Source organism: Drosophila erecta, unplaced genomic scaffold, assembly GCF_003286155.1.
Source record: "Drosophila erecta strain 14021-0224.00,06,07 unplaced genomic scaffold, DereRS2 tig00000021-arrow-pilon, whole genome shotgun sequence".
In the NCBI taxonomy this organism is placed as follows: Eukaryota; Metazoa; Arthropoda; class Insecta; order Diptera; family Drosophilidae; genus Drosophila; species Drosophila erecta.
Window position 1 is genome coordinate 1,046,672 of NW_020825198.1, and position 14,030 is coordinate 1,060,701.

Below are 14,030 nucleotides of genomic sequence, written 5' to 3' on the forward strand. Positions count from 1 at the left end.
AGGGGGCAGTAAAGCCAAGGGCATCTCGACCACAAGAAAATCCGTGCCGCAAGCTGGTGACCTTTGCACTTTGGGCCACTGGAGGAGGCGGGGTGGCAAACTTTTGCCACTGCTAAATAAAAGATAAGCGGGCCAAGTTCCCGATAAGGTCAAGGCAATCGCGGCCATGCTAAGCATTAATGTTTGATGGCCCGTCTATCCGAGCGTGCCATCAATCGAACCCTTATCACAGGAGGATTGATTGAAGCATTGAGAAAAATTACGCCGCTTGTCAGAAATAATTTCTTGTAATCACAACGCAAAATGATGTTTGCCCTAATTATGTTTGTTTGCATTCCTGCCCTTTATAAGCCTACACTTCATTTTTATATCACAGCCCCACACAAACTATAAGATACTCTTACTAGATTATACCTTGAGTCCGCTGCTGCTGGGCTGGCGAAAGAACCGAAAGGAGCTGGGCGTATCGATGGTATGTTGCCGGGCCAAGACTCCGTGACCCGTGACACTGGACTGCCGGAACCAGGGCAGCGAGATCTTGCGGCGACTTTTCCGCTGGACAGGAGCAGGATTGGGGGCGGGATTGCTGGACGACGTGGCGGACGTGGCGGACACGGCGGGAAAGGTGAACGGCGACTGCTCCTGCTGGCTGTGGCCATTCTTGCCAGGCGTTCCGGCTCCTGCCGGCGGTGGGGATGTGGAGTCGTCCTCCTGCAGGGTGCAGAGCGGAGTATTTTGAGCAGAGTCCGCAATGGACGGCGACGGTGAGGGATCGCCCACGGCGATGGGTGCGCTTGTGGGCAGCGGTGTATTGGGCAGGGATACGTAGCCCTTGGTCGGAGTGTCCTCCACGCACTTGAGCCGCTCCAGCGAGCTCTTCTTTCCGCCGGCTCCACCCACTCCGTCGGCGGAGTCCACACTGTTCATCCGCTCGTTGAGAAACTTCTTAACACTCTTCATGATGGCTTTCTTGGTCTGCTCCCTTCTGCGGCTTTCTTACACAATCACTTTCATTTTTCGGTTAAATCCACTGTCCAATGGAAAAAAGCAGGCGGTGGGCTCTCTTTATTTTTAAAACAAATTCGGGGCTTTGTTAGCAGTCAGCCGCAAATCGATAAAGTTCTCCGACTCCTAGGCCGAAATGTTTTATTTTTATTTTCCAGCGAACGTGTGTGTGTGTGTGAGAGGCTGCCTGATTGGATTTTACATCCTGCAGGATGTTCGCACACACAAACGCACTGGGTATCTATGTGTATTTCACTTATGGTGGTGACAGTTTTGCTGCGGTCTCGTTTCTCGCTGTCTTTGACTTTCAATTAGTGCAACGCGGCGTATGAACAATTTTAAGCCTACAGCCTGCATTTTGCATTTTAATTAATGCCATGTTTGCGCAGTCTGTGCCGCACTTAATTATGACTTTAAATTGATTGAGTGCTTCAAAACAAAGGCATTTAACCTCACTTAGATAGGCAAACAAAACCAAACAGCACGACAAAGTGTATCGAGGTAATTTGTATTTCAAAACTGAACTGCTTGTTTAGGCTATTGATGGCAGTCCACATTATTGCAAATCAAATAGTTAGAAAGTTAGTTAGGAAAGCGATACACATTTATATTCTATGCGCTTTTTGTTTGCTTTCATTCGGGTTTTCCTTGATTTAAGCACTTATTTTTAGAAGCAGATCCAAGTATTTATAATGATTTGATTATTGCTGTTAACAGAAACGAATTGACTAAATCAAAGTAGCTGCCCTTGTCGGCATCATTCCACCGCCACTTTTCTTTTTGGCCACTTCTGCCGCTTTTGTTATGATTTCGCTGTTTAGTTATACACTCGTATATGCGTATATTATTTATTTTATTTGCACAGATAAAAAGCTGCCCACCGCCAAACGGGCCAAAATTTATCTTGAATTTTCTTAGCGCACGTTTGTTTACCCCGAACTATGTCCGTATATAAGACCTATATCTATGCACATGGGTTTGTTATTTTTACACATTTCTGTTTGTTGCTCGACAGTCGTTGCCAGGCGTTTAGCGCGTGTTTCCGAAAAACATCCCAAGATTGGGAAGCTGTGGCAGGTGCGCCATAGCGACTGCCACTTCACCCGGTCCGCCGATCTCGGATCTCGGAATCGCAGCCAAACAATTATGACTGGCCTTTCTCAGATACTGTTTGCTTTCCTTGCTATTTTCCCATCCCTATGCCCCTTTAATAGTTTGGGGGAAAACAATTTGCCAAAAACGCTGGCAAGTAACAACAGAATTTAAGTCGCGCGAATCGGACAGATTCTTTCTTCCAGTTCAAATCTAAACTATAATAAGTCCAGTAATAAAAATACTATAATTATTGTACTCTCCCCTGGAGTCCCCAAATAATATATTTTTCGGCTCAGTACCTAAATACTTTGATTCGCCCAACTGATTCGGATATTTTTATAGGCTTAGGATGGAACATTAAGCCGCAAGAGTAAGGGTATTTGCAAATGTTCAGCATGAGCTGGCCGAGAAAATTTGCATACGTTCGAGGAAATTCGAGGGCTTTTTGAGCAGCTGTTCGCCAAGTGGCATTCCCATCACTTTTGACCAGATGCTGTTGGTTCGGTTTTTTCTCTTTAAAAACACTGAAAACTTTGCGCCTTTCTGTGGCTAAGAGGGTGTGTGTATTTACACCCACTGCAAGGACTCGTTGACATTTTGTGGCGTTGACAAAATGCCAGAAATATTTCCCATTTTCCTTGCCTCCTCTGCATTTTGTCCTAATACTTTCATTTCATTCACTCAAAAAGCCAACCTAATTCAATTTTTGCAAATGAATGCACACAACGGGGGAAATGGGGAAAATGGGGAGAATGGGGTGTTGTTAGAGCAACGCTTAGATTTCAAACTAATTTAATTTAGTAGTCTCGCCTCTCAAACTCAAAGTAAGCTTGGCAACTTTTGCTTACTTCCCTGATGCTATCAAAGTAAAGGGATTAACACTTTTAGGATATATATTTTTAATGAACTTCCAATTAAAATGGGTTTCTACCAAACCGCAAGGGATTCAAAAACTGTTTTAATCCCGCCTGCTGGACTTAAAACTAGCTTTCAAACTTTGTGCACTAGATCAAAATAAAAGCGGGGTAGCTTCAAATGGAAAACGCATTGAAAATGTGAATCCTTTGTTCGGTTCAGTTGGGTCAACTAAGCGGTTTCGAGCGACCACAGTTGCTAATGTTTGTGTTGTTCGTATGCTGTTTTAATTGCTTCCGGCTGCAAATTGGATTAGATTAGGCCAAACTGGTCCTTGCCAAGGGGTTGGGTCCCTTATGGAAATGGCCAGGATACCAGTGACAACTGGTGCATACATCGGAAAGGGCACACTGCACTCGCTTTCTCTGTTTGCGAGCCACCCAACTGGCACTCAAATTAAATTGCAATGCATCGACTCGATAATTATAATGACCAAAACATGTCGTGTCTACATCAGGCGCAACTGAAAAAAAGCAATATAAAACCCACAAAACAACCAACCAACCGCATAGCTAAGCTAATGCGGTGGAGCCACAACACTATCGCGTTGAAATAAATATTAAAATGCAATAGATAAGCGTGAAATAAATGTCCCTAGCTCGGGTGAGTCGGCCAATCTAAGAACGAAGCACGGGTTGGTGGTAACTATCAGATACCCTTTATGGTGAGCGGCCGAAGATGTGGCTGGGAGTAATGGGTATGGAAAATCCAATCCAAAAAATACGAGATACAAAATTCAGTAAAATAATATTACATAGACAGATAGTATGCCCTTTTTTAGCATAAATAGTGAGTGCTAAGAAAACCCTTCAACGAAATAGAAATAAATGTGTATTTGCAACATACTCGTATAGTTACACATTTCTAAGCAATTCCAGATATTCTGGCCACGACACGGTGCGATCGCCGTGCAGTTGACAGCAGTACTCGAGGGGTTTTTTGGGGCAACGAATCGTCTAAATGGGGGGAATGTAACTGCTACTCAAGTGACTAAAGGCGTGAAAAAGGTCAAAGGCAGCGGTGGCGGAAAAGTGGGTGGAAGGGTGGCATATTCGCCTGCGGCTGCTGCAGACATTTTCATCTTCAGCTCATTTTTTCCCCTCTTTGCCCTCGCAAAAATGCTAAAAAGGGTTCCCCCACCGCTCGCTTGTGTAGTTTTTGGCAGCAGAAACAGCTTTTTATCATTTTTATTTGCATTACTCGGATTGTTGTTTCACTTTTTGTTTCTAGCTATTTATATAAGCCAGGTCTTTGTTTACACCCGTTTTCGGGACAGTTTAAGGCCTAAACAAGAGGCTGACATTTATGTAATCTTCCTTTTTAGGTATTGTTTAAATGTTTGGGACATTAGCGGGCACCATTGTTTTTTTATTTTTGATTGGGCGGAGTGTGTTGAGTATCTTTATCTTTGAAGTAGTTGTTCTTATCACTGTGATAATGGGCAATTTTTAAACACTCGGTTTTCTTCATACAATTTATGGACGTTGCGTATTGCGCTCCTCTTAGGGGGTACACTCAAAGAAAAGTAGACTATAGCTGCAGCTTCAGAGTTTTAGTGAAGAAGAGATTGCTGCTGCTGCGTTTGGCTTTTTTTTGGCCGGGCGGCGCGCATCTGCAGGCAGCAGGCGATGGAAAATCCGAGAGGAAAACTGAGGAAAACCCGAGCAGCCCGGCGGTGAGTGAACGAACCTCTTGGCTGAAACTCTGCGGAGCAACTGGAGCACGCGAATCCACGAATTCACGAATCCAACGAACGCACCATTCGCAACATTCGCAATGCTAACTGCCTTAACCCACTACCCTCACAGGGGGTTCAAATTGGCGAAAAGAAAACCAGAAAGCTTTCCACGGAAACTCAGAGAGCGCTGCTGCCCGAGCTTTCACTCTCTCAGGTTGTTATTGTTGGGGTCTGTGCGTTTTCAGATGGGCGGGAATTTCGTTTCAGCTAATTATTTAAATGAATTCCGACTTTTTAAAGGGACCTAAATCATTTTTTGTATTTATCAGAGTGGGCATACATATTTCTCTAAATAAACAACAAGTATAATCCGTACTCCAAACGATTGCTAATCATTCTTAACATTACGTTTTGAATGATGTATCTGCTTTGTAGAATTGGCGCTTTGAATCAGTTCTCAGCCATAAAATATAGTTAGAAAGAAATAAACACGGACAGAAGTTTCAGAGTGATGGACGGATCCTGGAGCCGCATATAAGCGGCACAAAGCGAAGCCCTTAACCCCGGTAACCTCGTCCACATAAGACAAACGGTTATGTCGGTCGTAAAGTCGCTCGAAATCCGCGCATCCTAGCTTTAGTGGCGAAATCTGGTGGGTTTCTGCCGAAATGCTGCCCGTTGACAGTTGAAAGACGCTCGCAGACAGAGCTAACTATAAAGAAGTGTCACATAAAATTTACATTAACCAAATGTAACGAAACAGCGCTAAAAGCAGTCATATATAACCAGCACACACTCGACCTACAAGATACAGACAACTGCTGCTGCGAACTAGGAGCTGTCGACGAGCAGCGGTCTCGAAGAGTTTCACGCACCAGCGAGGAAAATCTCATTAAGCCCTGCTATGAATTTTAAACATGTTGCAGGACCCGAACCGAACCGATCCGGTCCGAGTCGTGGCAAGCGGGAAAACTAGTTCAGCTGGCCAATGGCAGCGGAATCCACGACTCTGGCGTGGAGAGATAGATGTGCTGGATGGGGATTAGGGTGCAAGCTGCTTCCATGTGAGGTAGGACTACGCGCAAAGTTCCGTCTGGAGCTTTAAGCTACCTGGACAATAGGGGGAAACCCGCTGAGAAGAGCTATGTAGCCACAATAATGGGAACACTCTGAGCTTTTAGGTATTAACAGGAGTAACTTTTATACTAATATTGTAATGGTTCTAAAAACATTCCGGAATCTTGCCACTTAAGATAGTTCAAAGCACAAAAGGCCGCATTATGGGCGAACTTACCTTATTATCACTATCTGTGGTATTACCCGATCCGAAGCTAGCCAGCGAACAGCGATCATGATCGTTTTCCGTGAGCTGTTCATCCAAGTCCCGCGAGGATCTCTGCGAGGAGCCCGAGTGTTTAGCTGGAGACTTGGGCAAAGTTAACGAGGTGCCCGAGAAGCAAGTCTCCTGCATGACTTCGCGCAGCTTCTTAACCCAGATCTGTGAATTATAGAAACGTATTAAAGCAAAGTAACTATGTATCGATGGGCTACTAACCTGCTTGGTCTCCAAGCTCGTTGCCTTCAGCACGATCCTGCAATCCGAGAGCATGGGTGAACGACCCGTCCACACGGCAAACTTGGTCTCATCGCCTTCGATGTGCTCCGTGATGCCCATGTCGGTGGTCATGAGTTTGCTTTTGAACTGATACTTGACCACGTTGGACTCCTTTACCTCCTTGGCAAACAGGAGGTACAACTCAAATAAGAAGACTCGGCGCTCTCTGCCCTTACGGATGATTTGCTTGGTGTCCCAGGCTTGGAAGGCATCCTGCAGCACAACTTCGCCCAGTTTGTCTACGGAGACATCACAGTTTTCCAGCAGCGAAAGATGCATGGCATCGTTGGCCTTCTTGGGGACATTGAGCATCACCTCGAGGCCTTCTTTGATTTCGCCGTGGCTCTCCTCGCAGCAGGAAAGGAGATCCTTAAGTAACAGCTGGTATTTGGTGATCCGCTGCACGGGTTTAATGAGATAGGCGGGCAGGGGATGATCCACCTCCAGGCGCCGCTGTAGTTCTTCAAAGAAACTGCCGCCGTGCTGGACCAGCAAATTATTCGATGTGGGCTTGTTCTTGCAGTAATGCACATACATATCGAACTTGGAGGCCCAGGTCACAAAGCAATGGCCCACATCCTCAGGCCTTGTTTCGTATTTCTCCAGCTCTCGCAGGAAAATCTTCTGATGGAAGTGGTGTATTTCCCTGATGTTGCCGAATATCACATCTTCCTGACCAATGAGGGCAGGAGGTACATTTTTTCCCACTCGGAATTCCTCAAGGAAACACTTGATGCAAGTGGCCAGATCATTAACATACGCCCTCTCCGTTTGCATGAGTTCAGCCATGATGAACTCTTTCCTCCTCGCTGACTTGCGCTTCTCCTCGTTTATCTCCTTGTTCTCCTTATTGCTGCTGTTCAGCTTGGCTTCCAGCGTGGGATCCGAATGACGATCTCCAGAGGAGGAACTGATCGAACTATTTCCATCGGAGCCCAGAAGCAACTGCTGCTGGGACATGCCCAAAGACTTCTCCAACTGCTCGCAGTAGCTGTCCATGCGGTTGCTGAAGTCCTTGTACCGCTGATCCACGGACGCCACCCATTGCTTGATATCGCTGGCATGGGCATGACCCTTCTCCACCAAACTATCAGCTAGTTGGATCAGAAGTTTGACCCTTTCGCGAGTCTCCTTAGCAGTGCTTCGGAATTCATTATGCTCTTTAAGCAAGCCTTCTGTTTCCTCCTTGCTTATGCCCACCAGATTGGATCTAGAGGAGAGATACGCTTCTCCGGTGTTGTGAATCCATTCGATCGCCTGTTTGGCACTTCTTTCAAAGAGAACGAACTGCTGACACTGATCCAGGGATTTCTTGCGCAGCGTCCAGTAATCCAGAACTTGATTTTCCTGAGTCAATAGCTTATCCAGTTTGCTCTTCACATGGCCTTCGCAGTTTCCTTTATACTGATAGCACTGCTGCGATCGGTTAGCGTACTTTAGAAAAGTCTCCGCCGTGCGACGCGCCAAGGTACAGGCCTTCAGGAAAGCCTCCTTCTGCTCCTGATGTTTGGAGATCAACTGGACAATGGCTTGAGCTTTGTCGCTGCCTCCACCACCGTCACACCAGTCGTCCTCGCGTTTGTACTCCCGCTCTAAACTGTCCAGCACCGAGCACACCTGCTCGGCTGTCTTGTAGAAGTTTATCGAGGCGGTCACCAGTTTGTGCCGCTCCTCCGCGTAGGTCACCAGCTGCTGCCACTTCTTCGTCACATCGTCGCTGATTTCATCGATGGATAGCGGGTCGTAATGGTTGGCATTGATGAGGGCGTCTGCTCGGTACTTAACCTGCACCGCCGATGTGTGCGTCTTCTCGATGGCGATCTGCAGGAAGGAAATATATTAATAATCGTACAACTATTTGGAGTTTTATTCAGTGTAACCTGGAACTGCTCATGACCCTTGCGTAGCTGCTCGGCCTCCTGCAAACTGTTGGGCGTAACGAAGCTAGCCACCAGCATGGCTTCTCCATTGCGGATCCACGATATAACCTGGTTGGCATCGTTCTGGAATTGACATAGCTGCACCGCTTGCTCAAGCTTGGCCCGCTTAGCCTCGGACATCTCCTCCAGATCGATCTCCCGTTCCCGCAAGAAGTCCAGCAGATATTCAATCCTAGCCTGAGCCGTGTGCGTGGCATCCGCCATGGAGATGAAGCCAGCGTTCTCAAAGAGCTGCAGCAGGTCCTGACCCTGCTGCACGACCTCGTAGGTGGCGTTCTGTATTTCCGTCACCGATTCGTTGTGCATGCGAATAAGTTGTTCGGCCTTTTGGTAGTCCCTGGAGAGGTCAGCGTGCTGGAGCTCTTCAGACCATATCTCCATTTGCACGGACAGCAATCTGGCATCACGCTCAAAGTAGCGCAAACGCAGTATGAGATCGGCGCGAAACTTGCGGGCGGACCAGAGCTCCTCCAACTCCACTTTCTGTTTGTTCAACTTCTCCAGGGTAGCCTCGAGAGCGGCAATGGAACCCGTATTGTCGGCATACTCCAGGGATCGCATTTCCTGCAGCAGAGCTTCACCCTGAGAGATGGTTGTAAGGCAGACATTGACGGAGCTCTCCTGCTGATCCCTCTGGTATTGCTGCAATATGCGTTCAATGCCCTCGAGGTTCTCCTGCGAAAGACGCGTTTCATCCGTGCTCACATCGGTTCGAAGTTTGTCTATCCAGGCGGTCACGTCCTTTTCATGGGTGTAGAATATTACAGCCATATCCAAGCGGCGTCTCCTTTGCTCCACTCGCTCCGCAAAGCTGCCCACTTGAAGTTCCAATTCCCTGGCCACAGAGTATATCTCATTGGGATCGGCTTCGCCACTTCTAGCCAATTCGTCCGCAGCTGCCAGGAGTTTTTGGGCGTTACTATAAGTGTTCTGTGCAACGTTCTCAAAGTTATCGTGCGAGGTCTGATAAACGCGGGCCTTGTGGAAGTTTCTGCCTATACCCGTATTTTTCCTAAGGAAAACTTCGCCATGATTTTTCAGCCAGTCCAAGACCTGCTTCACATCTTCTTGGAAGAGTCTAAGAGCCAGGGTCTGATGCAATCGTAGCCTTTCCTGATGCCATTTGGCCTCTAGGGTGCGGTGGTGACTCAGGATCTGATGAATCACAGCCAATACATGACTGGCGCCTTCGCTGTAATCCGCTGCAGGATTCTGTCTCTCGTACTTGTTAAAACTGCCGCCGTTGCTGTTCTTTCGGTGATCGGGGACACCAGGCGGCGGAGGTTGATTGCAGACCTGCACCAAGTGGTCCAGCTGATAGAGAAGCTTCTTGCTCGTGGAGTGAACCTCGGTGTACGCTTGGCACATAGCCTCATACAGGGATTGATGCGTTCGGATGGCCGTTTCCAAGCTCTGGATATCCGAGGGTAGAGGCTGCGAGGCCTGACATGCGGCTGCCCAGCTGGCCACGCTGTTGCAGTACTGTTCTGCCTTGTGGTGGAATAGGACACTCAGCTGCAGGACAGCTGTTCTCTCATCCAAGCCCGCGGCAAAGTCCTTCCAAGTTCGATCCAAGCGTTGAGCCAGCGTTTTAATGTGCTGCGCCGCATAATGCTGACTTTCGATCAGCCGAGCTGCCACGGCCAAAATCCTATCGATATTCACGGACACATTCATGGATGCAACGGCGAACTTCTGGTGCTCATCCTGCAGAGACTTGGCCACCGAGTAATTGTGCCCAATCTCCACGTAGCTCATCTGGAACACATCGCGGTTGTGCAAGATCCAGTCGAACATCTTCTCGCAGTCCTGTTCGAACAGGCGCCACTGGAAGCACTGGTCCAGCTTCACCTTCTTGTGCTGCCACAGCATCAGCAATTTCTCCTGCCCGGTGTGGATGAGTTCGATCTGCCGCAGGGCTTTGTTCACGGCGGCGGACATGTCCGGATTGCCGCCCACCGAACGGGTTTGCTGCGACGGCTGGGACTGCTGTCCGGCGGAGGAGGGGCCCGAGTCCATATCCGATCCTCCAGAATTTGCGGGGGCCTGTAAGAATAATCAATAATAATCAAAAAATTCGCACTAAGGGGTTTTGATAAATTACATGGAACACATGTTTCACATTCACTTGCAATACTCCAGTTCAAGATCATCTTTTAAATAATATATTTATAAACAGTTTTCGACGGGAAATGTAACAGTTTTTTCGATTGTTGTGCAATTAATGTTTGAATAATTTATTTGGATTGATTTTTTACGAGCCTCAATGAAAAGCGCATTTGCATGTGAAATAAATAATACCACAAATGTAATACATGTAAATTTCTTCTACTCAGATAACAGGCAAAACAACACATTTCCATAAAAATAAACTGAATCGTTTTCAATGGAGTTTTTTTTTTTTTTTAGCATACAATCTGGCAAGTGAATGCTAGACAAAGGTTATTGACTTTTTCTGTTAAATATGTGAATGTTTAATACAAAATCTCGCAACACCATTTTATTTGTTTACTCATTAGATTTACGTATTATTCATTATATATTTTATTATTATGATGCCAGGTAAGCAACACACTTAAGGATTCAACACTAAGCGAAAAAACACTCTTCGATTGATGTGCGATTTCTTGAGAGGAATCCCTTACTCGAATGCTCACCTGACCGCCTGGCGGGGCCATCGCGTTGATCTTGGCCAGCAGCTTCTTGCCCTGCATGTCGAGGTCCTCGATGGGCAGCTTGGTGATCTTCTTGCGCATCTCGTTGTGGTGATCGATGGCGTGCCTGGCCAGCGGCACGTCCTCGGCAAAGTCGTTGCGGTTGAGGTCCTCCTGCAGATCGTCGATCCGATCGGCCATGTCCCCGGCCTGCCAGAAGAAGTCCTCGATGGCCAGCCGGGCGTCCGTCCACTGCTGATGATCGTACAGCTGCTGGCCCTCAAAGTCACCGGTCAGCTGGTGGCTCTCGGCGATTTTGTTGAGGGATTCAATCGACACCGTCGTCGTCTCGAACTTGTACTTGTGCGAGGAGATCGAGGCTCGCTGCTTCTGCCAGAAGTTGTCCGGCTTGATGATCACCACGTTGTGGATATTCGCGCTGAAGTGCTCCTGCAGCACCTTCAGTATCGTCTTCACGTTGGTCGAGCAGTTGCCATTGCCTCGCATGTCAATGATGACTGTGAATCCGAGGTTCTTGGCGGCGTCGCTGGAAATAAGCCAGGTGAAAGGTGTGTTCGGTTAGAGAGAGCGATCGAAAGAGAACTGGGAGATAATGGGGATACACTGGGGAAAGTTACTGCCTTGTTTGGTAGATACCACTAACTCTACTAACACATATCCCTCCACTTATCCAGTAAACATTCTATATTAAGTTATGAGGGGTCGTGCTGCACTTTGGACTCATCTTCCTCACTGAGCACACAGAGCAGCTTAGGATTGCACTTGGTACAAGTAAATGCCTGACTGGTGGCCAGTGTTTTTTTCGAGTGTAGTGCCTTCCCAGAAGTACGTGAGTGAGAGTGTCGCGGATCGCTCATGGTTCGTTGCTCTGTTTACGTCGCTTGCATAAATTAAGACGGCACGGCTGCTTCTTTGGCCTGAGGTCGGTTTCTATTGCTCTGACACCAATTTTAGCTAATAATTTCCTGCACACCTCGGCCTCCTCCGAGAGCCGCCCAACGCTCTGATTTGCATTCCTTTTGAATTTTAATCGCTCCATTAACTATAAATATTTCTCTCATTGATGTGTACGCAACTCCGCCTCCATCGATTCCGCCTATAATTCCTATTATTCCCTCTGTTTGCCGCTATTTCTTGACCCGATTGTGGCCAAGAAATCGTTCTGAATCGTTCTGAGTTCCCGGTTTCAACCACGTTATCTTCTCGTGTTTATACATATGTCGTGCGGTTGGGCTTGATGGGCATTTCTAGGGTTTTGCCCCCGAAGAACAATGCAAAAGTGAAGAGGCGTCTCTTCGAATGCATTTTAAGTTCGAGTGAGTGCGAGTTTGCCTCCAACACGAAGCACTTTGAGAACCCAGAACTTTGAGAACACCGGTGTTGCCAACGGTTGAACCCCATAAAAGTTCCCAAACCCTCCCGCAAGCTCTTATCGTGCAACATATCTAGAAATTTGGTGTATTTTTCTGGAGGGGCATGGGCAACTTTTTGATGACTAATAAACTCCTCGAAACGGGCTATTAAAAATCGAAATTTAAGCCCAGACAGAGGGACAGGAGGAAAAGTGTCGCCCGCATTTCAAAGTCGACCAAAAGAAAGCAAACACAAGGTCCAATCAAAAATCGTTTATTTAACCCATAAATCCGGGGTTTTTTTCAGGCGCGGATGACATCGAAATGCCGCCCAAAAGGAAGTTCAGGGAATGTACGTGTCTAAAATGCTGAGAACTCCCCCGATTCACTCGATTCACGGAATTTGCATTGACGACAGCGGCAAGAAGACGCCTTGATTTCAGTTGCCAATTTGGCCGAGTCTCGGAACAGAGGGACAAAGGAACAAACAGGCGCAGAAATAAACAAAAAGTGTTTCACGCCACAGCAAATAAACAAAAACCCGCGCGAAGCATAAACAGAAGGGGAAATGATTGGAATCGACGCGGTGAGTACCCTAGAAAGTGAAGATAGAAGTTCATTTTTAAATCGCAATACAACGAATGAACTGAAAACGGGTCAACCTACATATCCTGGGCATAGTTTCTTTTAAACCAGTGGTCACCAGTGGCTCCCCGCCGGAACTATAGTCCAAGGAAGGGTGTGGGTAGGGTCCAAACCAAGTCAGCAGAAGTGAGCAGACAAAGCGCACAGTGGGCAGACTGCCAGTGGATGGCGGCGATGAGATAAGGGAACCCCAATGTACCCAGTAAACCAGTACCATTTGGTATATTTGGAGCACGGAGCATGGAGTATGGACTACGACGTCGATTTGCTTATCGGGCGAACCTGAAGTGTCTGCCCCGGCTCCATTACTCGTGTTATTCCTCGTTTTCCGGGCGGGGGATCCGGTGAAATGTGGGACACCGATAGCACAATGCTGTGCTTGTTAGCCGGCTGATAGCTGATAACAGCCGAATGGAATGATGCGGCGTGGGAACTCGGCTGGCAGTGATTCATGGCTGGCGAAGACTGGCGAGCTGCAACATCTACAATCTGCCTATGATTGCGCCAATGAGCCTGACTAAATAAGCGAGGAATGATGGGGGTATGTCAGAGTTCCTCAGATTTTCTCGGCGGCAGATACTATTTCTAGTTCTCATCAGATACTCTTGTCGTGTGTCGCAATCTGGGGTCGCCATCGCCATCGCCATCGCCATCGCCATCATCTTCAACTCGAGGGTCTGATTATCATTTCGAGTCTGTTGCCGCTGGCAGCCATCTCGATGGCAGTTTCTGGGCATTCTCTAGTCCGGACTGCAAGTCCATTAGCTGGTTGATTAATTTGGCTCGAGGGATGGCACTTTGAAATAGACATTTTCCTTAAGCTAGCTAAAACTATTGTTCAAGTGCAATCTCATTAGGCAAACAATGGATTCGGGCTACCACTTTTACTTCAACCGCACAGAGTGCTATTAGTCTCCGCATGTCAGTGTTAGCGAGGCAGCACTGTTCCTCCAAATTACCCTTTCTTTTCTTTCCTCTCGTTTTATGGCTCATTTCGGTTTTTGTTGTGGTTTTTTTAGTGTTTGGCGCAGCAGCAAAAAATATTCGCATTCTTTGAGCTCGGGTCTTGAAGACTTTGGAAGCCGGTCCCCGGTTTTGTCCATATGTATA

The 14,030-nt window shown here is 47.3% G+C and overlaps 1 protein-coding gene across 3 annotated transcripts in view; it reads right to left on the bottom strand.

The window, feature by feature from the left end:
* The window catches only part of LOC6545056 (triple functional domain protein), a 39,099-nt gene that overhangs the window by 22,305 nt on the left and 2,764 nt on the right, over window positions 1–14,030 (bottom strand). For all 3 annotated transcript variants that reach the window (XM_026977651.1, XM_015158081.2, XM_026977652.1), the window contains 4 exons: window positions 10,906–11,449; window positions 8,189–10,294; window positions 6,249–8,129; window positions 5,988–6,191 (listed from right to left, as the gene is read on the bottom strand). In XM_026977651.1, the coding sequence (XP_026833452.1) occupies window positions 5,988–6,191; window positions 6,249–8,129; window positions 8,189–10,294; window positions 10,906–11,449 (4,735 nt within the window). The remainder of the gene's footprint in view (window positions 1–5,987; window positions 6,192–6,248; window positions 8,130–8,188; window positions 10,295–10,905; window positions 11,450–14,030) is intronic.